Source organism: Anoplophora glabripennis, unplaced genomic scaffold (genome assembly GCF_000390285.2).
Source record: "Anoplophora glabripennis isolate ALB-LARVAE unplaced genomic scaffold, Agla_2.0 scaffold136, whole genome shotgun sequence".
Lineage (NCBI taxonomy): Eukaryota > Metazoa > Arthropoda > Insecta > Coleoptera > Cerambycidae > Anoplophora > Anoplophora glabripennis.
Window position 1 is genome coordinate 1,056,081 of NW_019416313.1, and position 26,487 is coordinate 1,082,567.

At 32.6% G+C, this 26,487-nt stretch overlaps 2 protein-coding genes across 4 annotated transcripts; both read right to left on the bottom strand.

Annotated features, from left to right (window-relative positions):
• Positions 1–304: 304 nt before the first annotated feature.
• LOC108914241 (choline transporter-like protein 1) lies at positions 305–12,596 on the bottom strand. 3 transcript variants are annotated; one of them, XM_018720008.1, is made up of 14 exons: positions 12,377–12,596; positions 10,762–10,891; positions 9,339–9,389; positions 9,048–9,182; positions 8,708–8,844; positions 8,168–8,251; positions 7,210–7,349; positions 6,589–6,697; positions 6,358–6,535; positions 6,066–6,298; positions 4,552–4,781; positions 4,307–4,473; positions 3,303–3,392; positions 305–583 (listed from the first exon to the last, which is right to left on the bottom strand). In XM_018720008.1, the coding sequence occupies exons 3-14, from the start codon at positions 9,369–9,371 to the stop codon at positions 419–421; spliced, it is 1,701 nt and encodes a 566-aa protein (XP_018575524.1). In that variant the 5' UTR covers positions 9,372–9,389; positions 10,762–10,891; positions 12,377–12,596; the 3' UTR covers positions 305–418. The 3 variants fall into 3 exon arrangements, with proteins under 3 accessions (XP_018575524.1, XP_018575525.1, XP_018575526.1); XM_018720009.1 differs by lacking the exon at positions 10,762–10,891; XM_018720010.1 differs by lacking the exons at positions 9,339–9,389; positions 10,762–10,891.
• Positions 12,597–13,413: 817 nt separating this feature from the next.
• On the bottom strand, positions 13,414–26,285 carry LOC108914254 (choline transporter-like protein 1; the record flags this gene model as incomplete). The annotated part of the gene is given in 12 exon segments (XM_018720027.1): positions 13,414–13,829; positions 18,850–18,939; positions 21,738–21,904; positions 21,967–22,196; positions 22,599–22,831; positions 22,891–23,086; positions 23,141–23,249; positions 23,311–23,462; positions 25,500–25,583; positions 25,735–25,874; positions 25,962–26,096; positions 26,219–26,285. Coding segments are annotated over 12 exon segments (1,716 nt in total). The 3' UTR covers positions 13,414–13,688.
• Positions 26,286–26,487: the final 202 nt, after the last annotated feature.

Consider the following 26,487-nt stretch of genomic DNA (forward strand, 5'->3'; position numbering starts at 1 on the left):
TAGAGGGCAAAAAGTGTCCATGAGAAAGTGTTCTTCTTTTTTCAATATCACCTCGAACAAGACTGAAATGTAACAAAAACGGATCTCCTAAATTCCGTTTTTTTTTTCAAATATTTCTAAAACTAATCATGTTCGCCTTGATTTTTTGGAGACATAATGTAGGCCCCCTGATTATGCAACTTTGCCCCCGTTTAAGCTACTTTGTATCTCTTACTGTTTCCGAGACCCGTGTAGTGAGAAGCGAATTTGTAACAGCTTGTATATAGCAATATTGATTTTATAAATAAAAATATTTTTTCTCCTACTTAAAGCGTTGTTATAAGTACAAAAATAATAAACAAAAACAGGTACGGACATCCCTGAGACTATTACATTCAATATTAAGATTTATAATAGAATTGACAACATATCAAAGCATTCATATCTCCATGTACGTGTCAGTAATTCTCTCCCCGAAAAGTCCTCTTTTCTTGTGGTTCTCTATGAACTCCATCAAATCCCTGGACATGGCATAGGGTCGATCTATACCATCATTGAGTAACTTGTCCTCGCAGAAGCACAAGTAAATGGTATCGATTACAATCTAGACAGAAAAGAAAACATTCAGAACATTTCCAAACATGACTATACAGGGTGTCCGGAAATACCGTTCGAATAATTCTAGGGGTGATTCTACATGTTAAATTATGAAGAAAAGTTCATATGAACATAGGTCCGCAAATGCGTCATAAGGTTGCTATGGCGATTCAAAGATTGCACCGGGATATAGTTAGGTTTTATTTTATATCTCTGGAACCGTTTCAGATAGCCATCTGAATTTTGGCATATGAATTGCCTTTAATAGTAGGTACTTTTCAGTGTTTTTACTAAATTATTATTTTAATCAGGGGCGTACCGACAGGGGAGGCCTCGATTTAATTTGTTCACATTTTTATTAAACGTCATATTTTTGCAGTTTTCTTTAGAAATTCTGATTCCGCGGTATAAATGACATAAAAAAGGTATTCTTGTAGAAAACCTGTCAGGCTAGCCGTTTTCGAGAAAATACTCTCCAAAGAAAATAGTGCATGCATGGTCGCCCAATAATAAAAATTTCTACATCAAAGTAGGCTTATGTCGGTGCTAAGTTGAAAATGGAAAAAGGTCAAATTACTGTAGTTACGGTAAACGAATTTGACATAAGGTTTAAAAATAAAGTTTATTCGATTATTATTGTGTTAATAACAGTGTAATTGAAAAAAATCATTGTTCTCGTCTTTCAAAAAATGCCGGAATACTCTTTTGCTGAAATGGCCGACATGCACTTCATGTATGGCAAAGCAAACGGTTGTGCTTTGGAAGCTCGGAGGTTGTACCAAGAAACTTTTCCAAATCGCCAGCTTCCTTCTGATAAACTGTTCAGCAGTTTACATCAGAGATTAAGAGAAACTGGTAATTTTACGCCAAATAAGAGAGATTGTGGACGAAACCGTACTACCCGAACGGCGCAGACAGAGGAAATTGTTCTACAACAGATTGAAGCTAATCCAGGTAGTAGCACCAGAAGAATTTCAGTACAAACGAATATTCCCAAAAGTGTTGTATGGGAAATTTTACACGAGGAACTTTTGTATCCATACCATTTGCAAAGAATTCAAGCGCTAAAACCTCGGGATTTTTTGCCTAGAGTGGAGTTTTGTCAGTGGATGCAGATGAAATGCCATCAGGACCGTCATTTCCTCGATAAAGTCTTGTTTACAGACGAGGCAGGATTTACGCGTGAAGGAGTGGTAAATTTTCATAACAATCATATTTGGTCAGATGAAAATCCTCACGCGATTTTCGAAGCTCGATTCCAAGATAAGTTTTCCATTAATGTTTGGGCAGGTATTATAGGAAATAGGTTACTAGGACCATATGTTATGCCGCATCGTTTAGATGGGCCCGCATACTTACATTTTCTACAAAACACTTTACCAGTTTTGCTCGAAGATTTGCCTTATGGATTAAGATTAGAAACATTTTTTATGCACGATGGGGCTCCAGCCCACTTCAGTTTATTAGTTCGACAATATCTAAATCAGACTTATCCAGATCGGTGGATTGGACGAGGTGGACCCGTAGCTTGGCCTCCCCGTTCGCCGGATCTTAATCCGTTAGACTATTTTCTATGGGGTTATTTAAAACACTTAGTTTATTCAGTGCCTGTTGACAGTGTACAACAACTGGAACAAAGAGTCATTCATTGTTGCCAAGAAATACGGAATATGCAAGGTGTTTTTCAACGAGTTAAACGTTCAATGAGAAATCGTTTAGCCAGTTGCATTGAAATGAATGGACATCACTTCCAACACTTGCTGTAACTAAAGAAGTAACATTCAGGTTTAATAATAAGTCACTAGTATTATTTGTTTCTGTATTGTTCCCTGTTTTTTTTTTAATTATAAATCTGTTTTCCATTTACCGTTTCTTTTTTATCACTATTTAACAATACCTGACAGGTTTTCTACAAGAATACCTTTTTTATGTCATTTATACCGCGGAATCAGAATTTCTAAAGAAAACTGCAAAAATATGACGTTTAATAAAAATGTGAACAAATTAAATCGAGGCCTCCCCTGTCGGTACGCCCCTGATTAAAATAATAATTTAGTAAAAACACTGAAAAGTACCTACTATTAAAGGCAATTCATATGCCAAAATTCAGATGGCTATCTGAAACGGTTCCAGAGATATAAAATAAAACCTATATCCCGGTGCAATCTTTGAATCGCCATAGCAACCTTATGACGCATTTGCGGACCTATGTTCATATGAACTTTTCTTCATAGTTTAACATGTAGAATCACCCCTAGAATTATTCGAACGGTATTTCCGGACACCCTGTATAGTACAACACACTTTTTGTTCCTGTTTAAAGCTTAAAATATTACTAAGTCAAATTCAATTAAAAGCGTTAACGTGTATGGAATGCTTTATCTAACAATAAAATTTATGGCATACCAAATCGAACGAAATATCACAGTCTAGATTAATATATTTTTAAACTGTCTATTCCAAAAAACAAGATGTTCGAGTTGAGCAATTTTTATTTAATTTCTGCCCACTAATACTTATTACTTATTAATTACAAATTTAGGAACTGAACGTTTTAAAATAAAACGGATCAAGTGAATAAAAGTGTTTACACTCAATTAGAGTTTAGAATTAGATCAATTAGAATATAAATAAATTTTCCTTATACTGCGGGTTATTTCTTCACGACAAATATACTTAGTTTTCTGAACGTCGCCATACACTACAGAATATTATGGATCAGTTACCTGAAATATTGAGAAGCAGACGGCTGACACAATAAAGGAAACAATGCCTACCACGGCGTAAACAGACCATCCGTGGGGAGAGTTAACGCCCTGTAGATATTCATATAATTATTTGAATGGCACAGAAAGTATTAATTAATAAGACGTATTCGGTAACACCGTTTTTATTATACAGAGTGTAACTTTAAACGGGGGTAAGTTTTTTAGGGGTGTTCCCTTGAAAACGAATCTGAAATCCTTTTTTTTATCGAATCAATAGACTATCAGCGTTGCCAGCTTTTACTGTTTTTTAAATCAACCTACATTGTACGATGTACAACTTCCATTGTACAATGGAAAATAATTCAGTATAACATATTGCTTTTATATGGCTTAGAGACGTGTTATTTTAAAGTCATTATATTTCTTTGACATCATTGTGGTAGAAGAACCGAACGTGTAAAAAAAACATTCTATTGCTTAAATAAAATATATTTATTTTTACCTGATTTATTTAATATGTATGTACCTATTGGTATACTTACTATTTCAAATAAAACTAATTTATGTTTTAAAATAAATATTTTTACCCTTTTAGAAACAAAATAAAAATACTTACGATTACTACAAAAATACTTAGGAAAGATAAAACAGGTAATATTAAAAAAAATCTAAACAAAATACGGTATGTTGCTATTTTTTCTTTTTCTTATTCGGTCATTTCAGCAGTTAATCGATGTTAAATTAATCCAAAATTTAAGTAGAATTCGATTATGTTTTGAACGCTAACAAGGGCAACGGATGTTAGTTTCCACTGTTCAGTTAAAATGTCGAATTGCGGCCTCTGAGAAGCCGCTACTGCCAGTTGACTTCACACTTGGTAGTATATGATGATATGGTAAAGAATAAAAGGCAAACTACACTACTTAAGTTAATTCGGAGAAATAGCCTCCGTATACGTAAACATTTGACCCCCGTTTAACGTTACACCCTATATACTAAATTTGTGAAATTAAGGACATTACCATCATAACGAAATAGGTTAACAATAACGATATAAGCATCACTAGGACACAGGCCATAACTATAATGAAACTTCCAATGTAGTGGAGGACAAAGACGTTCGCTACGTTCTGACGTAACATTTTTGTCCCCATTTTGCCGGATTCGAAGAACGGTTTACCGTGCATTGCTGAAAAGTAAAATTGCCAGTGTAAATAAATCTTATAAAGTCATAATTGATATGTGTTGGTTTTGTCACGCAACTAACCTGTCATAATATACGCGTTTGTGGTCAAATACTGTAAGATGTCTTCGATCACCTCCAAGCACAAATTTAAACAATTCTTTAAGATACTATTTTTGAAAACTGAGGACAATATGGATTGGATGATTGCTACAATACTGATTACTAAGGATCCAAATGCAGCGGAACCCAAATGGAATTTGACGGCTATGTAGGCACTGGTTATAATAGAAGGATTCAAATTGTTCTTATCTCTGAAAAAAAAAGATTTTATTTTCTTAAGAAATATCCAGATTTTTTGGGACATTGGCCCATTGTTTCCAAAATATACTAACAATGATTACAATATTTTAACCCACGAGACTTGAACTCTTAGCCTTTAGTCTAGGAGTCAGATAGGGTTCCGTGGCCAATCAGAGTGCCACGGCTGAAAACAAATTATTCTTAAGTATTTTGACCTCCTGAATCCAAAAAAGTTGGTCGCAAAGCCTGAAAGTGGTCAATTTAATTGTTATTAACAAATTAAATGTTTAAATGGCTGTAATGGTTTATTTTTATAGCTAGTACACTTTTTTATGCGTTAATAGTTACGTTTTCTCATAACAAACATACATTTTTTTTTTTATTAAAAAATGATTGACGTTAACCAAAGTTACTGCAACAACTTTGGTTAAAGTTAATATTTTTTAAATTTTCAATCAGGTATATGTTTGTTATGATAAAACGCAACTATTAACGCATAAAAAACTGTACTAGCTATAAAAATAAACTTTTTACAGCCATTTAACATTTAATTTGTTAATAACAATTAAAGTGACCACTTTCAGGCTTTGCGACCAAGTTTTTTGGATTCAAGAGGTCAAAATACTTAAAAATAAGTTGTTTGCAGCCGTGGCACTCTGATTGGCCACGAAACCCTATCTGACTCCTAGACTATAGTACGATCATATTCGATGCAAAGTAATAAATCATTGCCTGTCAAGGGAATCAATGAAGTACGCCTTTAAGGGTTTTACAAATTGAATAATTTCTTTATACATTATAAAGGGACGAGGGGATCAGTTCAGGTCTGGCACCCTTGTTGCTACAAAAATTCCTTTATTCTCATAAACTATTTATTTTAAATGTAATTTATTATAAATCCAATTTGTTTCCTAAATTCCACATATGTACTACATTTTACCTCTGTACGCGCCACTGTTGTTTACTTGTTTTTTGGAAGCGCTCTCTAATTGGCAGCAAAGCTCGCCAGGTTAGTATTTGACGTATAACCGACCAGTTCGTACACTCGATGCACCTGGGCGACTACAGCTACTACCAGAACACAGTGCGTATGCAGCGGTATTTCAGATTTTACATTGAATTTCATTTTAAATTTGAAATGATTTATCTTACGCCTCCTAAAAATGATGACACGATTTTCCTTTGATAAATGGCCGACAATTTTTTGCTCTACTTTGCATTGTATACGATCCTACTATAGTTGATTCGACGATAGTCTTGGTTTTGTAAAATAATTTGAATAATCTTTTACTTACTTTGCGAAATACCATTTGGAAACAGCACCAGCAATCGCCATACACTGGATTCCCGCTGAGAACTGGTTAATCCAAAAAGCCATCAAAATGGTAAAATAAATGGAGAACGACATCACAACATTGGATTTGTACACCAAAAAACCGTGCTCTATCTCGGTGAGTGTACCTGCTGTGTACATGTACACCAACACAGTCAGGAATAAAGAAGCTACCAACAGATCTACAATAAATGCCTGAAAGAGATAACAGTAATGTAGATTTGTAAGTTCGTTAATGTAAAAAAAACCCTTACCACGATGATTACCCTCAGAAGATGGGGCATAGCAGAGATAGCCTTCATGGCTTCCTTGAATATAACGACCATCAAGGTAATTTTCTTGTACAAAAATTTCATAACGGCGAGTAAAACCCCCAGCATGATCGTGAAAAACAGAGGTACAGCAACGTAATCTTCTTTGAAGCAACTGATCCTAAAAAAGGTTCAACTTTTGCCATCTATATTGGTGGAGAGAACAGTGCTTACCACAAAAAAATCACGAAAATAAACAGGAGAGAGACGACTCCTCCTAAGATATTCCATACCATATTATCCGCCGCTACACGGAAGAGATACAGTACAGAGAGTGTAACACCTAAAAGATAAAATATTATTTATGTCACAGGAAGCAATTACTTTTGATATCTAACACCATTAATATAGCAGTAGAATCACCACCTATATTTTTATAATTATTTTCGGCTTTCCCTCATAAATACATGTATAAATTTTTTTGATCAGAATTAGATTCATCATCATTCATCACAAAACTTTGAAATTTGACCACGTGTTACTGATATGACTATAAAGTAATTTACAATTTATACATTTATATACATTTACAATTTATACTGGTTTGCAAACTTATGTGGCAGTTAGGCAAGGTTCTTTTGTTTCGAGAGATATGTCCCTCTCTTCTGCAGAACAAGAAAGTCTGGAGAAACTGTAGATTAAGTCATCTGGCCAGTATTTACACTAACTTACCCGCAAATTGTCCCATTACTTTCTCTTTAAATAATTAAATGAAAATCCTTTATAGAGACAAAGCTTCACACAATACTAATTGTTAAACCTATCTTCATTATTATTTCCATAACTAGTGCTTACCTACAGACAAGAAACATGCAAAGGTAAGTCTCCATGACACGGATTGCAAAAATATCCACGATTCAAAAAATTCGAGCACTATTTTAACATCAGCCTTTTCTGCGTATCTGTTGACACAAAGTGCTCCTACTATTTCGTCGCTGAAAGCAGGGAAGCTTTAGTATATCATTAAATGACACAAAAAATACAAGGTATCCGAAAAGAAAAAACAGAGAATCAAATTAGTTCCACGTAAAGGATACGTTGAACAACAATGATTCCAAGCTTCAATAATTCAGAATTATGTTAAAATAACTAAATGAGAAACATAAAATATACTTAAAATCGAAAAAATATCTATTTGGTGACTTCTCACTAATAAGCGACTCAAAATCACATATCCGAAACAATGTCTCAACTTCTTTACAAGTCACTATTAGTTAATTTGTCATTTACCTTAATTAGAATAGTAAAACTTTTATTTTTTTATACACTAATGTTGGGGAACATAAATGGCGTCCTTATTTTTATACTAGGATAGAATAAAATACGGGGTGATTGACAACTTATCCCAAAAAATTTGGTAAAAAAATTCCGTGAAAAAATTTTTTGAAGTTGTAGTATTTTCAACCTTTATATCGCTGGAAATCATTTTCGAATTGCCTTTTTTGATTTTTTTTACAAGATTGTATTTTTGAGTCCCTCATTGTCTTGTAATAATTTCCAGTGAATTCCATCCATTCCAAATATTGTCCAAAACAAAACTATCTCTTTGTGGTAGCTGTTTGTTATGCGATTAACCTTTATCAAAGGGTGACGACAGAACAGCAAAAATACAACAGATCTATCTTACAGAGGAAAAGCTTGTTAAAATAATTTTATACTACAATATGAAATTTCTCATATCACTATTGAAAGAAATATACCTGTTAGATTTCGATGTTTACTTTGAGACACCTTATATAAACGAAATACTTACTAGTATGGGTCACATTGAGAGACACAATGTCGGGGAGTTGAAGATATGTCCCTTAAACCGTTAACGTCATCGAGCTGTAAAAGCCTAGAAAAAATATCAAAATTAATCATGGTAGACTATAAGCACAGCTTATGTGAACCAGCTAAATCGGATGAGCGCGTTTTCAGTCTACAGGGACCCTTCAGAATTTGCCAACTGTGTGTAACAAACAGATTAACCCCAGTATGAGTGAAAATGGTGAAATGAGTCGATGCGCAGCTTCTACATGACCAAGTATTTATACTACTATTTCTTCCAGTAGTACCTAACTTAAGATCCTATGGGTTCAAAATACATTCTAAAAATAAAATGAGAACACCAAAAATGCCTGAATAAAGATCAAAATTCCGACAACGAAGTAAAGTTGCTGGTTTACATATGCTGTACTATAAGAACATTTATATGTCCAGAGTTGGAGTGGAATGATTCTGAAATAACCAACCAATCCAAGGCCGATCCAGTGGCCATCGAAACCACCTGATTTCTAGCATATGAACTCACTTCTTATTCGTGTAATCTTTTCCAGTACACTCCCATTGGTCATATTTAATGTTTTTCTTTCCGCAAATATTGCCGCATTGATCGGAGAGAGATCTGTCTGCATCAGAATAGCACAGGGTGTATATTACAAAGGGCAGCTGGAAAAAAGATCTCGAATTAAGCGGTGTTCAAGTGTATGAGTAACAAGTCAAAAATGATAGAATGAGTATGATGAGTATTATGAGTATGAGAACTTATGAGAATATGAATATGAGTATAATGGCATATGAGTAAAAATTATGTGAGTGAGTATTATATGAGTACATGTCAAAAATTTTAAAGCTTGAAACACAGAACTTACCAAAACGAGTAGCGCCACCTTAAGAGCCAGTAGAAATTTTTCATCTGTACGCACCCTACCTTGGGCACATTTTGGTATTTCTATTCTATCGTGACAAGAGTTGTCGCTTGAGACCAGCCTTTCGTACATAGAAAGCTGTAACAAACATTATACAAATTGGAGTGGGTTTAAAAATATTACAAAAACTCTACCAGATTCGTAGTTACAAATCTGCATCTTCATCCTCAGTTACTAATAGAAAAATTCTGATTTTTATATTTTTCGGTGCCAAATAAAAATAAATTCGCTCACCTGATCCTGAAGTCTTGACGTACACGTCCCCATATTAAATGTCTAAAATTCCTGTAATATATTAAAAATTAGCTAAACGAGTGACAAGAACATCTTGGTATATGTATAGCACATTCATAGATTTAAGAGAATGGCATCGGTAAAGAAAATAAAAATCCCAGGGATTTAAAGTGAGATTATTTGATATTGCACAATTTACAGATGTCGGAAGGTATCAGGTAAAAGAAGTAATGTTGAAAAATATTTTTGTATTTGTAAGATAGATCTGCTACAATTGTACTTCCAACAAAAATAACAAAAAGGCGATTCTACAAATTATATTAACAAAATTTCTTGCCCAGATAGGAGAATAGGGCTTCTGAAACATGCTTCTAAATATTTGACTACGGAACCAAAGAGTCAAAGACTGGTGGTATCAGAAACGAAATCAATTTTTCATAGAAATCGAGAAAAGGAGTTTAGTAAGTTCTTCAGGAAAGAGGACGATGAATTTTGGTGTACTATAGATGTATATAAGGTCTCAGTATCATTCACTTATATGATAATTTATTACTTTACTAATGTGAACACAAATAATATTGTACTGATTTTCTTCTTTTAAATAGGGTCTTGTAAGATTATTCCTAGTAACAATATCTGCTTTTGTTTATTATTAACTATTATAAGTTCCACTATTCTATACACAGATAAATATATTTTAAAAAATTTAAAAAGCTGTTTACAGTATCACTACAATGACGTTATCAATGGCCCAGTTCTGAAAGACCTATTGAATTACCGATTATCGAATGCAAAAGGCTTTTAAAAAAATATTTCAGTTAAATTAAACACAAATGTCATAGAAACTGACTTTTTCCTATGATTTTACGAATTAACAGGTATAGAAAGTACTTACTTAATACTTTTAAATATTGGTACATAAATTAAGAATTCCATTTATTTATCAGTTTGTAAAAAAAAGGTATATGAATATACGGGAAACTCCAAAAACAGTCAGAAAACAGAAGAAGTAAATGGTACGTATCTTTAATATTAGGTATAAATTGTAACTCATAATTATCAACACATTAAATCAATGAATACAATGAATGAATAAGTATTTTCTATTGATAAATTAGTAAGATCGCAAACTTCTGTCTTAGTTTCTGTTTATTAGAAATAATCATAATATGTAATTGTCCCACCTAATTGTAATTGCAGGTCACGGAAAACGGCAAACTTCGTGGAGATACTTGTTAACGGGATATATAATAATTAGAAGGTAATGCAAGAAACACACGTCGCTATACCACAAGAATAAATAGTTGTTATTTATTCTTGTGGCTGTACTACACGTTTATACACAATATTCATTTACACATTAACGTGCTCCCTTGAACTTGACATTTACAAACATACCGGTGGATTAAGAAAAAAAACGTACCTTTTTAAACATAATTTATAAAGTATTAACAGCTTCTGAAAATAGTTCCATCTGTACCTGTTAAACCAAAAGTCTTCATAGTTATTGGTTTTGCTTAAATATTGTTGTCAGCAGTAAATGCTGTTACTCTCTGAAAATGTATAAAAATTGCCAAGGTTAGATAGGTTTTTAACATTGAAATTCAACTTTTAATGGTATATTCGATGACCTTTTATTTTTATTTCTTACATGTCGGAATCTAATAATTAAAATTTATAACGCAAGAAAGATAATGTGGTTAGTAATTTCCATGACTTGTTCCGTATCTTGGGACTATATTTATTTTAAAACACATGGTACACCGTGGCGAAATCGAAGTGAAAAATATTTCTAGGAATTTTAATACGGCCCGTTAAAAAATAAACCTTCAGCAGATTAATTACTTAAAAGTGATGCGCAAACAATCTTATTTTTCTATGATTTCTAGTTATGTATTATTGTTTGATTCCTTGAAGTGGCATGGATATGAGCAAACTATTTTATTTTTCTAACGATATCTATTTATATATTATTAGCCAGAAATTACCTAGCAGAATTTAGAACATTTAACATTGTGAAGGTCAGAAATGCTTATGTTAATTAATAGTGGATGGTTTTGTTTTAATTTAACGTAGCTCAAATTAAAACCAAGAAACAAAATAATTAGCAACGTCGGCGTTGTCTGCAAATAAAAATTAAGCTTAATTGTGCATTAGCTGTATTGATGCGAATGCTTGTGAAATCCATTTATTTGAAACTGAAAACATACACAGCAGACTTATGAAAATGAAACGTGTATTATACATATACAGGCTGTTACAAATTCGCTTCTAAAATCAAGGCTGATTAGTTTTCGAAATATTTGAAAAAAAATCGAAATTTTGGAAATACGTTTTTGTTTCATTTCAGCCTTGTTTGAGGTGATATTGAAAAAAGAAGAACACTTTCTCATGGCCACTTTTTGCCCTCTATCGAATGGCATAATCAATTTTTATATGTAACGTTTCGTTTCTCCATCATCAACTTCATTTTTCTAAATACGACCCTAGAAATTTTATTACATTTTTTGCAAGCCTTCATGACACCCAATACTGTACTGCCTCAGATCGGATCAGATTCAGACGTTTTGTCTCGAAAAATTCATCTTCAATGTATTCGTTCCAAATTTATCTAAATTTTTTATTTAGATATCTTTGTTTATTGAATTATCGTACACTTTTAAGTTTCGTTAGACCCTGTGAAATCCATCTAGCTATTTAAACTATTTTTTAACTAATCATGTTAGCCTTGATTTTTTAGAGGCATAATGTTGGTCCCCTGATTACGAAACTTTGCTCCCATTTAAGCTACTTCGTAGCTCTTACCGTTTTCGAGATCCCTGTAGTGTGAAGCGAATTTGTAACAGTCTGTATATAATATGTACCAATAATTGATATTATACAAACGGGAATTAACAGAGTTACCACATGTTCCAGTAATTGTAATTTATCCTCTATTTTCTAATGTGCTCCAAAAAATTTCATAAAGTGGCAATAAATAACTGATACTCTTATCAGTTCAAAATTACTCTACGTCTAGTTTAAAATCTGCTATTTACCTAATTTATAATGTTGTTCTTGGGTTGCGTCACGAATATACGAAAATATACAAACTCTACACTCTCACTATCTATTTTTTTGTAAATAACCCAGTTGTAGCACCTCATTTATTTTATCAAATCTCGGTGTTGCCGAAACGTAACTATATCATTAAAATGTAAATGCGTCTCGGTGTCTTGCTTATTCTGTTGCTCCTACTCGTAAACAGACAACCTAGACGCGAAACGTTCGAAATTTGACTGTCCTAAAACTACTATGCCTGATCTTCAAACACATTCGTAGTACTCCCAAAACCGACCGACCAGAGTTGGCTTAGCAATTTTGAAGCCCACAAATGCGAAAATCAGCGACGAGTTATCGGCAAAATAGCCACATGCCAGACGGGAAACAGTGAGATCAACGCACTCTATCCAACAAACAAATGATGCTACCTTACGTAATTGACCATGAATCTAAATTCCTAACCACAGGCAAGAATTTCATCTACCCAATATCTAGGCACGTTCTGAACTTGAGAAGACAAGTCCTGTAATCTTGCAGTTCTTAGATACCCGCATATATCCTCCCAAAATCTGCTACAACTTTGTATTTGGCGGGTTATTCTTTGGAAGTCCTGCAAAGGAGTCTGTCTGCAAGCGTTATATTTTATATAATTGTCGATCTGTTTTAAGTCAATTGCTTTGCTCTGGTAAGTAAATGTACTTTTTTTGGAATTTACTTGGTAGTGAGCTCTTATTTGTAGGAAATTAGAATCCACTTAGTGTAACCGAGGCCTAACTCAAAATTTTCATGAATAAATCCAAGGATTAATTTTGTCTCGGTCCACACATAGAAAATCACAAGCGCTCATGTTTTTCCTGGTGTGCAAAAAGAAATCACTTTTTCTAAAATAAATTATTTTATAGGTTTTAGGGATGGTTATTGGCAATGAAAAAAAACCTGAAGGGTGACATTTACAGGTAAATCTTGACTTATGAAAGAATTATTTAACAAATTATGGAAACTAATGAAACGCATAAATTTTGTTAAGCCATAATATATTTTTATCTGCTTTTCATGGTGTTTATGTAACAGACACATTTATTTTATAAATAGTGAACAATATATAAAACACTAATATATAAGCCTTATAATATAAAATTAGCATACATTAGGCTATATTGGCTTTATAAATAAAAATATATTTTCTCTTATTGAATCGTAAGTACAAAAATAACGAACAAAAACAAATATTGACGTCCCTGACACTGTTACATTTAAACATTAAAATTGGTAACATTTTGTATGGTCAAAGCATTCAAAGATCTATGTCTATGTCTTCTTCTCTCCAAAGATTTTCTTGGAATCTTCCATGAACTCCATCAAATCCCTGGACATGGCGTACGGTCGAGCCATACCGTCGTTGAGTAATTTGTCCTCACAGAAGCACAAGTAAATGGTGTCGATTACAGTCTGAACAGAAAATAACAAATTTTAGAACATTTACAAACAAGACCATATAGCACAATACACTTTTGACTGGATTCTTTAATTCTGGTTTAAAAAGTATTACTAATAGTCCAATTGGTATCTGTTTCGGAATGGATGTTTTATATAGTAATGCTAATTTTTGTTGGAAATAGTTCTAAATATTGTGTAAAATGATAATTGCGATATGCGCCCGCTGAAAAAAATTATTGTGAATAATTGTTAGCGCAAGAAAATGTAAAAAAAAAATAAAAAAGGCGCATTTCTCTCCCTTCTTTCATGTATAACTCGGAGAATATTGACATTAGAGAAAATAGTCAAAGGAAAAAAGTTTCGTTTTGAGATTCTCTTACAGTATAGACCGAAACAAAATTCGTGAAAAAAAATGTTCATCATGAATTTATTTCGGACCTTGACTTTAGAGCAACCATATAAAAAGTATGGTTCTGAGTACTTTATGATACGGTGGTATTGAGGAAATTTATTAATCGAAATCGGCCAGGTAGTTTTCGCACAAATCAATTATTAACTAAGAAAATACAGCATTAAACTTACTTTTCAATTCTCTCTCACGGTAAAACCAATGATTATTTTGAGCTCCCAATTTTTATACATACCCTTTGAAGTCGCAACGACCAATCATTTTAAAATGTTCGATCTTATCTATTTTAGCAACAATTAGGATTTTTTCAAAATTGTTTCGAAGAAATACTTATATACATTTAGAGCTGAAGCTACCGTATTTGCATATTCTTCAAATGGGATCAAATAGAGGAAGAATTGAGGAACAAAATCCACTTTTGATCTTGTGGATACCATGAATCGTCATCGAAATATAAAAGCTCAAAGTTGAAGTGAGTATACGGCAAAACAACGTACTATACAATAACAATCAAATGAGATTTTGATTGTTTGAAGCAAAGACTTTATGACTATGAAAATTTGTTTAAATCGGAAATATATTTTAACTGTTCTGATGAAAAAAAGTTACATTTCACAGGATCGAGCAGAGAGTCAAAAAGTTGGAGTGGGGGACTATGCGAGCAGAGTAGCATAATTCACTAGCGCAATTCCAATCAATTTTTTTGTCAGCTTCCATAACAGATAACGAATCTAGTCGTTATTATTTTGCTGTAAAACGACCTTGACAGTCATTTGTGTTCGTTATTTCTCGAGATTTCATTTGCTGTAGGAACATATTCGTGATATAAAGGTAAATATGACTTGATAATGCAAGAAAATTCTATTATATTTTTCTACTTTCCGTAAGTAGTAAATTTCCTTATATTTTAACAAGTTTATTTTAATTTATGTGAAATATTAATAAAAGTTTTCGTAGCTGGATTTTCTATACATTATAGATAATAAAAGGATATTATCTATTTTATTGTTCTTTATTTTGCATACCTATACATTTAACTTGAAAGATTTTTTTTGAATAGACATTGTAAAATTCGAATAGATCTTGCTTTCCTCTACCGATTAAAAAAAATCTATTTATCTGTTGTAAAAGCTGACAAAATTTTTAAATGGGGATTGATTGTTGCGACTCGAAAGAGTATGTATAAAAATTGGGAGCTCAAATGATTGGTGAGAGAGAACTGAAAAGTAAGTATAATACAGGGTGATTCAGTCATAATGTCATTAATTTTAACCACGTATTCGGAAAGCTTAATAAAGACAGAAAATCGAAAAAAAAAATTTTTTACTCGACTTTTAAAAATGAAGGAAATCAACCCATAACTCCCGCTACGAGGGCTGCCCTGCCGATGCCCGGATGCTCGGAAAATTTTGTAACGTAATGTCACGAACAGTTGTCGGCTAAAGGAACAGCGTTGCCAAGTTCAGGTTCAAGCTCGCCAGGTTAGTATTTGACATATAACCGACCACTTCGTACACTCGATGCACCTGGGCGACTACAGCTACTACGAAAACAGCCGGTATTTTAGATTTTAAATTAAATTTGTTGATACGATTTTCCTTTGATAAAAGACCGACAACTTTTTGCTACTACACTCGTATTAGTCTAGGGGCTAGGGGCCAGATAGGTTTCCGTAGCCAAACAGAATTCCACGGCTGCAAATAACTTATTTTTAAGTATTTTGACTTCTCGAAACCAAAAAACTTGGTGGCAAAGCCTGAAAGTGGTCAGTTTAATTGTTGTTAACAAATTGAATGTTTAAATGGCTGTAAAAAGTTTATTTTTATAGCTAGTACAATTTTTTATCTGTTAATTATTACGTTTTCTCACAACAAACATATATTTTTTTGAAAATTAAAAAAAGATTAACTTTAACCAAAGTTATTGCAAATTTAGTGCAAATATATTACATTTTCCGTCTCTGCGCGCACCAATTTTACCATATCTCTGGTTCAATTGGACGGATTGAGACGCACATCTCATTTTAAAACTTAAACTTTATTTTACAAGATAGGTAAGTTCCATTGATTAATTAATTTATTTAAAAATTAATGGCAGCTTAGAAAGTTGTGGAATTTCAACGAAAATGTTGGCTTTATTGGTTTATAAAACTTTTTTTGTTATTCAATTTTTATGAAAAGCCAAAAAAGTTACCGGTTATTGTTCCTCGCATCCTAACAATGATTTCATGCCTTGCTTGATTGTTAGAATGCAAAGAACAATATCCGGTAACTTTTTTGGCTTTTCGTCGAAGTTGAATAATAAAAAAAACCTTATAAACAATTAAAACCGGCATTTTCGTTGAAATTTCACAACTTTCTAAGATGCCATTAATTATTAAATAAATTAATAAATAAATGGAACTTAGAACCAGATATGGTAAAATTAGTGCGCACGGAGACGGAAAATGTAAGAAATTTGCACTAAATTTGCAATAACTTTGGTTAAAGTTAATTTTTTTTAATTTCCAAAAAAATACATATTTGTTATGAGAAAACGTAACTATTAGCGAATAAATTGTACTAGCTATAAAAATAAACTTTTTACAGCCATTTAAACATTTAATTTGTTGATAACAATTAAACTGACCACTTTCAGGCTTTGCGACCAAGTTTCTTTGGATTCAAGAGGTCAAATATTTAAGAATAAGTTGTTTGCACATCTGGCTCCTGGACTATATGGTGCACGTGTGCAAATTAAAACTGGGTTAAAAGGTTACTGAACCACAGGTTACCCTAGGTCGGAAACACGACGTACCGAGTTGTTTATTTGTCTCCGTCCCATTGTTTTTTTATGGAATATACAAGTCTCTCTTCTAATTGCAGTCAATATTTAAATACTGCATACAATTTATCCTCTCTTTATAATTTATCTAGTGAGTGTTGGTTTTTTATGACATTATTTCTGTAACGAAATTGAAATGGTTATGAAATGAAATTTAAATTATTTGAACTTTTGGGGTTTTGTAACTTCAATATTAAATCTTATTTAAAGTGAAACAGCTAATTTCTTTGCAGCCATAATAGTCACATTTGGTCAGATGAAACACACTACTACCCGCACACTACTCGTCGGTGGTATAGCTTTCAGAGGAGATTCGGTGTCAATGTCAATGGCGATCGTTTAATTGGGCCGCATTTTCTACCTGAACATCTGAATGGGCCGCGTTACTAATTTTTAGTAGAATTGTTTGAAAACCTTCCCCTTCGGGCTTACAGCAAATGTTGTTAAAATATTAAAATTATGATGCTAATAAAAACTGATTTTTGGCAAGGCATGCTCAGACCTCGAGGTTCTTGCTGGGCAACAATAACAATTTAATATGTTGATTGCATAAATAAAAAATAATTTATAGCATTTTAAATTATTATTGGCTGACGTGAGCAAAACCGTTTATTTATTGTCTTTATATGAGCGAAAATATATAAATATGGCAACGTTGCATCTAGGGCGCGTTGTTCATAGGTTCATATCGTAGCCGTGCATAATATTGTGACGTCAGCCGGTCAGTAACAGCCTGAAAAGGGGGTTAAATAATGATTTGAAAATATTTTTTTTCAGCTTAAATATGCATTTAAATTTTTTTTTAATCACGCCATCGTATTATACTCATTTTTCTCTATCTGCTCTTAAAATTAATGACATTATGACTGAATCACCCTGTATAGTATTTTCTTAATTAATATTAATTGAATTGTACGAAATCTACCCGGCCGATTTCGATTAAAAAATTTCTGTAATACCACCATATCATGAAGTACTCAGAACCATACTTTTTATATGGCAGCTCCAAAGTCAAGGTCTGAAAGAAATTCATGAAAAAAACATCTCTTTTTCATGATTTTTTTTCCGGTATGTACTGTATTGCAGCAATAACGCACATGAAAATTTCGGACTACTTTCATTTTGAAGAGAATCTCAAAACGAAACTTTTTTTCCTTTGAATATTTTCTCTAATGTCAATATTCTCCGAGTTATACATGAAAGAAGGGAAAAAAATGCGCCTATTTTAATTTTTTTTTACATTTTCTTGCGCTAACAATTATGCACAACTTTTTCAGCGGGCGCATATTACAATTATCATTTTTCATAATATTTAGAACTATTTCCAACAAAAATTTGCGTTACTATATGAATCATCCATACAACCTATTTTTAAAATAGATATCGACTGGACTATATAATTGTTAAGAATAAATTGAAAGCCTCGACGTGTATATGAAGTTAACTGGCTTTTATTTCATTTCTGTGTATTAAATATATCTATTATCTAGGTAGGCACTGAGTTATTTAGATAATTAAGTAAACAGAGCATTTATGCGCAATACTGTAATTTAATTGGAATATAAATAATTTTCCTTATTATGTGGTTCATTTCTTCACGTCAAACTTAAATCCTACAAAATATTACAGATTTATACAGGGTATAGCATTGATATGGTTACAAATTATGTGATTTGACAAAAAAATTAGTTTTCACGTCGAAATTTGAAACAAACTTATGATAACGTGTTTATAGAAGTTAAAAGCAGCCTCCGTGTAAACATTACCCCCATTCAAAGTTACACCCTGTGTATTACTCACCTCAAATATTGAGAAGCAAATGGCTGCCACGATTATGGAAATGATTCCAACGATGACGTAAACCGCCCATTTGTGAGGTGAATCAACGCCCTGTAAATATTCATATAATTATTTCAATAGCACAGAGGTACTTATACATATTAACAAAACGTATAGGCTATTGACTATGTCAAAAAAATAGGGTGCAAAGGAACTACAACGTAACAGAAATTTTATTGTTTGATATTTTCAATTGATCATAAAAATGATAAAACCGCGGAGTGCTGCTACCTTTTAAAGAGGTGCGTTTTTGAGAACGAAGTAAAAAGGTGGTATTTCCAGTTTTTTGAGTTTTACTAGAAAACTATGCATTTTTTCCCTATAGTTGTCAACAGAAAAGTTGTAGCAAATTGAATTTCCCATCGAAATGAGACTGTCTGAAGTAAAAAAATTAATATTAGCAAAAATATGCCTAAAAAACCGAAAAAATTCGTTTTTTTTTTCTTTTTGGTTTTTGGCCCACAACTTTTTTCTGAGAGGAGTTAGGTATAGGCATTGCTTCACATAAAAAAAGCTAATGTTCCTTCCTTTAAAATAAGCTTTTATACCACTAATAGAAACCGAGATACATTGGATCAAAGTTGGCTACTTTTTGGATTTTTGGACGATTTTTGCCCTTTTTGACGCTTTTCGTCTTATAACTTTTTTCTGAGTTAATATAGGTATATGTAATGCCATATTCAAATGAAAGCTGGTTTCAAGACTTTTAAAATGATGCCTGGTAGAAGTTTGTACAATTAAAATCAACCGAGATATGTCAATTTAACCAACGATACTTTTTCTTATTTATATAAAATTTTTATTCCTTTCGGTATTATTTTGTCCAATAAATTTATTTTTGTGAATTTGAAAGTTAAAATAAGTTTCTAGGCGATTGGATATTATTATTTATTTATTTAAACAACAGTTAATCATATATATCTTATAAATTTTCATTTTCATTTAGCGTTTTTTCAATATTAATAATAATCAATTTCGTCGTCATTCCTACAATTTACAGGCTATTTTTTTCAAGTAAATTTTCAGGTGCAGGAGATTTATTAATAAAAATGGGAAATAGCCCATTTATGAAATTTTTCCAACCCCAATCAAGGGGATTTAAAGTACAACCATTCGACTGTTGCACCTGAAAATATACTCTTAACCCATGATGTTTGAGAGCATCAGTTGTTGGAGACAATCGAGATAAGGTAAATTTTTCGCTTGTTGAATACTTTTGAAATAATTTATATCGACAAGTTTTTAAGCTGTCAATTTTTTAACTATACATTATAGTTAAAATGCATTCAGATGCAGCAGCATACTCAACACTAGCATTTTCAAGTAAAAATACATCGAGGAAATTTTTTAATTTTGAAAAATTATTTACAAAATTGAAAAATTTTTCCAAAACCAAAAAATGAACACGTTGTGTCGCATCCACTGAACGCGTGAATAAAGCCTAAGTATTTGTAAAGATGTTTGAACAGAAAGCTATTATAGTTGTACAATTTAGCAGTTACATTTCCAATACTCGGTTTCAAAAAATATATATTATTGTATTCTTGTGGTAATATTGATAAAATAATAAGAAGATCGATATTTTAACCAACTACGAGTTTTACAACATTATTTGACTCGGAGGCCATATGTTTTGCTGTATTTACTATAAGAACATCTGCGTCTTCTTCAGCTTGCTCAGATTCTATATCCAATATTTCAAACTTTTTAATTAAATATGATATGAAATTTTTTTTATTATTTTCATTTGAAAAAAAATTATCTGGTTTGGATAACGCATATCAACTGTAACAAGTTTTAATAATAGGTAAATTACCAACGCATGCCAATCAAGATTATTTACCATTCACGAAACCGCGTCATTCGAAATTATTACGAGTATTCTGGTATGTGCATATATAAAATCATTTCACGAGCTTGCAAGCGAGGATACAATTGAGAGAGATGAATAATACAACAATTAAGCACATACTTTATGTTATGCAGGAGGACGAATTAATATCCACTCTTTTGGAGCTTTTGGCTCTCTATAATACTGTAATTTTAAGAATTTTTTAATTAAAAGTACAAAAATAATTAAAAGAATCCGAAATTTTACAAGATAAATATGATTAATTGTTGTTTAAAACTTATTTTAACTTTCACATTCACAAAAATATATTTATTAGACAAAATAATACCGAAAGTAGTAAAAATTTTATAAAAATAAGAAAAGTATCGTTGGTTAAATTGACATATCTCGGTTGGTTTTAATTGTACAAACTTCTACCAAGCACCATTTTAAAGGTCTTGAAACCAGCTTTCATTTGAATATGGCATTACATATACCAAAATTAACTTTAAAAAGTTATAAGACGAAAATCGTCAAAAAAGGCAAAAATTGGCCAAAAATCCAAAAAGTAGCCAACTTTGATCCAATGTATCTCGGTTTCTATTAGTTGTAGGTACTTTTATAAACGCTTATTTTAAAGGAAAAAACATTAACTTTTTTTTTCTGTGAAGCAATGCCTATACCTAACTCCTCTCAGAAAAAAGTTGTGGGCCAAAAACCAAAAAGAAAAAAAAACACATTTTTTCGGTTTTTTTACTCGTTTTTTGGGCATATTTTTGTTTAAAATAATTTTTTTTGACTTCAGACGGTCTAATTTCGATGGGAAATTCAATTTGCTACAACTTTTCTGCTGAAAACTATAGGAAAAAAATGTTTTATCATTTTTTAGGGTCAATGGAACATATCAAACAATAATTTCTGTTACGTTGTAGTTCCTATCTAAAGTACATAGTCAATAGCCTAGTATTGGACAACTCCATTTTTATTATAAACTAAATTTGTGATATAAAGACATTACCTGCAAAATCAGATAGGTGAATAACAGCGATATAAGCATCACTAGTACTTGGGCCATGACAATAACGAAGTCTCCAATGTAGTTGAGGACAATGATGTTCGCCACGTTCTGGAGCAAAATTCGTGCTGCCCTTTTACCGGATTTGAAGAACGGTTTTCCGTGCATTGCTGAAAAGTAATATTGCCCGTGTAAATAAATTTATGCCGTCATAATCGCTCTGTGTTGGCACCTGTCATAATATACGCGTTTTTGGACAAATACTTCAAGAAGTCCTCGATCACCGACATGCACGAATCAAAACAGGCCTTGACGAACTTGTTTTTGAAAAGCGATGAAATAAGTGAGCGGATGATCGCCATTACAGTGATTATCAAGGACCCAAAGGCAGCGGTACCCAAATGGAATTTGAAGGCTATAGAGGCGCTGGTGATAATTGGAGCATTCAGGTTGTTTTTGTCTCTGAAAGAAAAAATGTCGGTATTTCTATTTCTTTTGTTGCTTTTTTAAGGAAAAGTCCGAATCTTTTACTTTTTGTTAATATTTTTTCATGTACAAATACACTCTGATATCCTAATCTACATGACTTGAACTTCTAGCCTCGTTGTTAAACTGATAGTAGTCTTGGTTTTGCAAAATTAAGTCGTCATCTTCATTTTCGCGATAATCTTGCTATATAAATTCTTTCAACCAACATAGAAACACTTTGCTACTAAGTTAAATATTTTGCCAATTTTGAATATAATGATATGTTAAATTCTAAAGCTGTTATTTAGTATGGCAGATTTTGAGATACCAAGAGACACAAGAGGAAAATGTACATCTTTGAGTCAGTTAGATTTTCGTAAATTTAAAATTACTTACTTTGCAAAGTACCATTTGGAGACAGCACCAGCAATAACCATGTACTGGATTCCAGTCAAGAACTGGCTCACCCAAAAAGTCATCCAAAAGCTGAAGATAATGGAGAATTGCATCACCACATTGGGTTGATACTGCAAATAGCCGTCTATTATCTCAGTCAGTGTACCTGCTGAAAGCATGAATGCTAACGCAATCAGGAATATAACAACTACCAACAGGTCAGCAAAAAATGTCTGAAAATGGTAACAGTAATGTAGATTTGTAAGTTTGTCACTATGAAAAAAACCTTTACCACAATGGGAACCAGCAGAAGCCGCGGCATAGCAAACGTAGCCTTCATGGCTTCCTTGAAGATGACGATCACCAAGGCAATCTTCTTGTGTAAAAATACCAACACGGCGACTAATATCACCAGCATGACCGTGAAAAATAGAGGTGCGATAATGAGACCACCCTTGTCATTTGACTCTATTTTGAAGTAACCATACCTAAAAAAGATTCGTTTTGTGGCATTGATATTAACCCTGAGAAATTAGGCTTACCACAAAAATGCCACGAGTATAACTAATAAAACGAGCACCCCTGCCAGGATACTCCATACCATCGCAGCAGCGGCCACACGGAACAGATAGAGCATTGAGAGTGCAACAGCTAAAGTGTAAAGTGTTTTTTTATTTCATTGGAAACAATTGCTTGGAAAATTTGTTATTACCTAAAGATAAGAAACAAGCGAGGGTGAGTCTCCATGCCATGGATTGCAAAAATACCCCCAACTCACTGCTCCAGTTTTCCAAGTCGACATCAGCTGTGGCCTCTGTTCTGTCGATTTCTCCTTCGAAACAATATCCTTGGAGCATTTCACTGCTGAAAGTACACGAATCTTTGGTATATCCTTAGATGATTGACTAACAGAAGGTACCCGAAAAAAAATTGGCAAGAAAATAAGTTGTCACATAAGAAATACTAAAGCCATGATTCAAAGCTTTAATATTCCAGAACTATATCAAAATTGAGAAAAGAATAAGTAATTTAAATTGGAAATAAAATAAAAAGAATTGTTTTGAATTCTCAAAATTCCGTTTTAACTTTTAATTTATTTGTGACGAAATACATGAAATGTCTAATGACAAAATATGTCTACTGGTCGCCAAAATTAAAAAAATAAATAAAATTTATACTTTAATTTCATCGACTTCGTGTATTTTAAATGTTGGCTTATACAATTTTATATTATTATATGTCACCATTTGCAATATTCTTCCCTTGCTTCTCAACATTTCCAGACCGTACTCACACCAACGCCGGCTTACTGTGCAATCCTTTCTTGCACTCTGCCCAAAGAGAGAATACATCAGCTCTTATCACAAATTTAAATATATAACAATCAAATAAATAAATACTAGTAATCTATATTCTGCTAGTAGGCGGCTATAGAAACACGTACCATACACTCGACCAAACAGAGCGTCAAACTTACTAACATATGCACAAACCCACAAACGACAATGAAATACAGTCAACGTCCTCAGAAAAAAGCCTGGCACGCCAAGCAGACAGGGCAGGCATTAGGGTGCCGCTAGATACGTGTCGAATGAATTGATCGATGCGAAGCTTTAGACTAAAGGCATGCATGTAGATGTTATTGGACAATGACGCAGATAGTGAGATTACTAAAATGTGAAATAGTTCATACTTCGCACCAGAAATGGCATCTGTTAAAAACTTCAACTATTTTAGAAATGCGCCTGTGACCTCGGTAAATGTAGAACAGTTTTCGTTTTTGAAATAGGTATTTACCGATCGAGACAGACAGAGATTAACCGCGGAACACTTAGGACAACGTTAATTATATTTTCTACAATCGTTATTCTTATGAGTAAGACATTATTATTTTGTTAACTTTTGCTGGTACTTATTATTACATGCTATACCTATATATTTTATGGTAAGTTCCAGTGAAGCGTTTAGTGTAGAAAAATAGAGGCTGCCTCTTTCTGTTTCACACTATTATGCAAATATTACATATTTATTCTTATTGCAGAGTGCAGTTATAAGAAGGCAACGGTTCTATCACTTTTTGTTTCAATATTACATAAAAGAGAATGCGGCCTACAGCCAACCCCGTATTACATTGCAGCCGCCCTAACATNTAGATTTATCTTTGGAATTTTAACAATTTTATCTTTTAACCCTATATTATCTTTGATAAATTCTTCTTTTATTAATGAAGCCTCGGATCCTGTATCAACTAACATATTTACTTTAGAATTATCAAATTTACCTACTATATAAATTAATTGATTATTTATTTTATTTTCCAGATTATTTTCGTCTCTTATATACTCTCTGGGATGTTCATAACTACAAATGTGTACTTGGAGATTTGGCCTGCATTCTACTGAAAATCCGGAAGATCTTCAGGGTTTGTGTTTTGTGATGTGCTGTGTGGTATTTGTATTGACTCGTCCCTATCTACCGATCGAGTGTGTAGTTCCTCATATGACCTACGACTACTTTCGACGCTTGGTCTATCATAACGCTGAAAGTTGACTCGTCTAGTATTTGTATTATCCCTATCATTACTATTTGACCTTTGATTAAAATTGTGTACATTATTTTGAATATTGTCCCTATTACGATACTGTCTGTTATTGTAATTTTGCCTAAGACTTTGGTTATTCTGATTATTATATTGATTTGGCTCATAGCTATTGCCTTGTCGATTGAAGCCTTGATTATAATTTTCATTACGACCTGTGTAGTTATTGTTTGTATAATTTCTATTAACATTATTGAAATTACGATTATTGTTACCCTGATTAAAATTTTGCCTATTATTATTATTATTATTATTATTATTATTATTATTATTATTATGTCTTACATCAAAGGAATACTTACTAGCCTGGATAACATTCAGAAACACAACGTCGTGAACTTAGATAGATGTCCTTTACCTCGTGAAGATTATCGAACTGTAACAGCCTAGAAAAAAATTCAAAGTGTATTAATGTATATCAATAAATATTTATAAAAAACATATGAAGAACATCGTTTAATTATTCTGAAACAACCAGTTATGAAACCAAGATCAAGACTATAATAAAACCAACCGATTTGAAACACGCAAACTCACTTCTTATTTGTGTAATCTTGTCCGGTACACTCCCATTGGTCATATTTAGCGTTTTTCTTTCCACAAATATTACCGCATTGATCGTAGATAGAAAGTCTGTCCATATCAGAATAGCACAGGGTGTATATTACAAAGGGTAGCTGAAAAAAAGATTATGAATTAGGTGCTGTTCAGTAGCTACATGAGTAATCAGTAAAAAATTGTAAAGCATGAATCACACGACTTACCAAAACGAGTATCATCACCCCCAGGACTATTAAAAATTTTTTATCCGTGGGCACCCGATTTTCCTCACGTTCTGGTATTTCTATTTCTGCCTGATAAAAGTTGTTGCTTGGAGGCATCTTTTTGAACATAGCGAGCTGTAACAAACATTATAGTATATTATATATTGGAGTATGAATAAATATTTTAGAAATTTCATAAAAAAATCTTTTAATCTCACAACACACTTTATTATATAAAACTAAAAAAAATTACTCACCTGTTCTGGTTGAAGGCTTCTCGACGCAGACGCTCCCATTTTGGAGGTTTGGGATTCCTGAAATGTACTAAACATGACTTAAACAAGTGTCAAAAACTTACTGATAGAATATAGATTTAAGAAAATGTGTTTTGGCATAAAAAATCCAAGGAAATCTCCCATTTTTTTCGGATAGCATGGATTCTCCTGAAAATTTGCATACAAGTTCATCTGACCCCCCACTTTAAATGTCATATTGTCTAGCATATAGTCTGCTTTTTTCTATTTGG

Excerpts from the sequence above, each read along its gene's own strand:
- LOC108914241 (XM_018720009.1), bottom strand. The coding sequence starts at position 9,371 with ATGGGGACGTGTACGTCAAGACTTCAGGATCAG. Across the intron at positions 9,183-9,338 it reads CGTCAAGACTTCAGGATCAG|CTTTCTATGTACGAAAGGCT; the intron begins GTGAGCGAATTT and ends TGTTTGTTACAG. Across the intron at positions 584-3,302 it reads TCTGCTTCTCAATATTTCAG|ATTGTAATCGATACCATTTA; the intron begins GTAACTGATCCA and ends TTTTCTGTCTAG.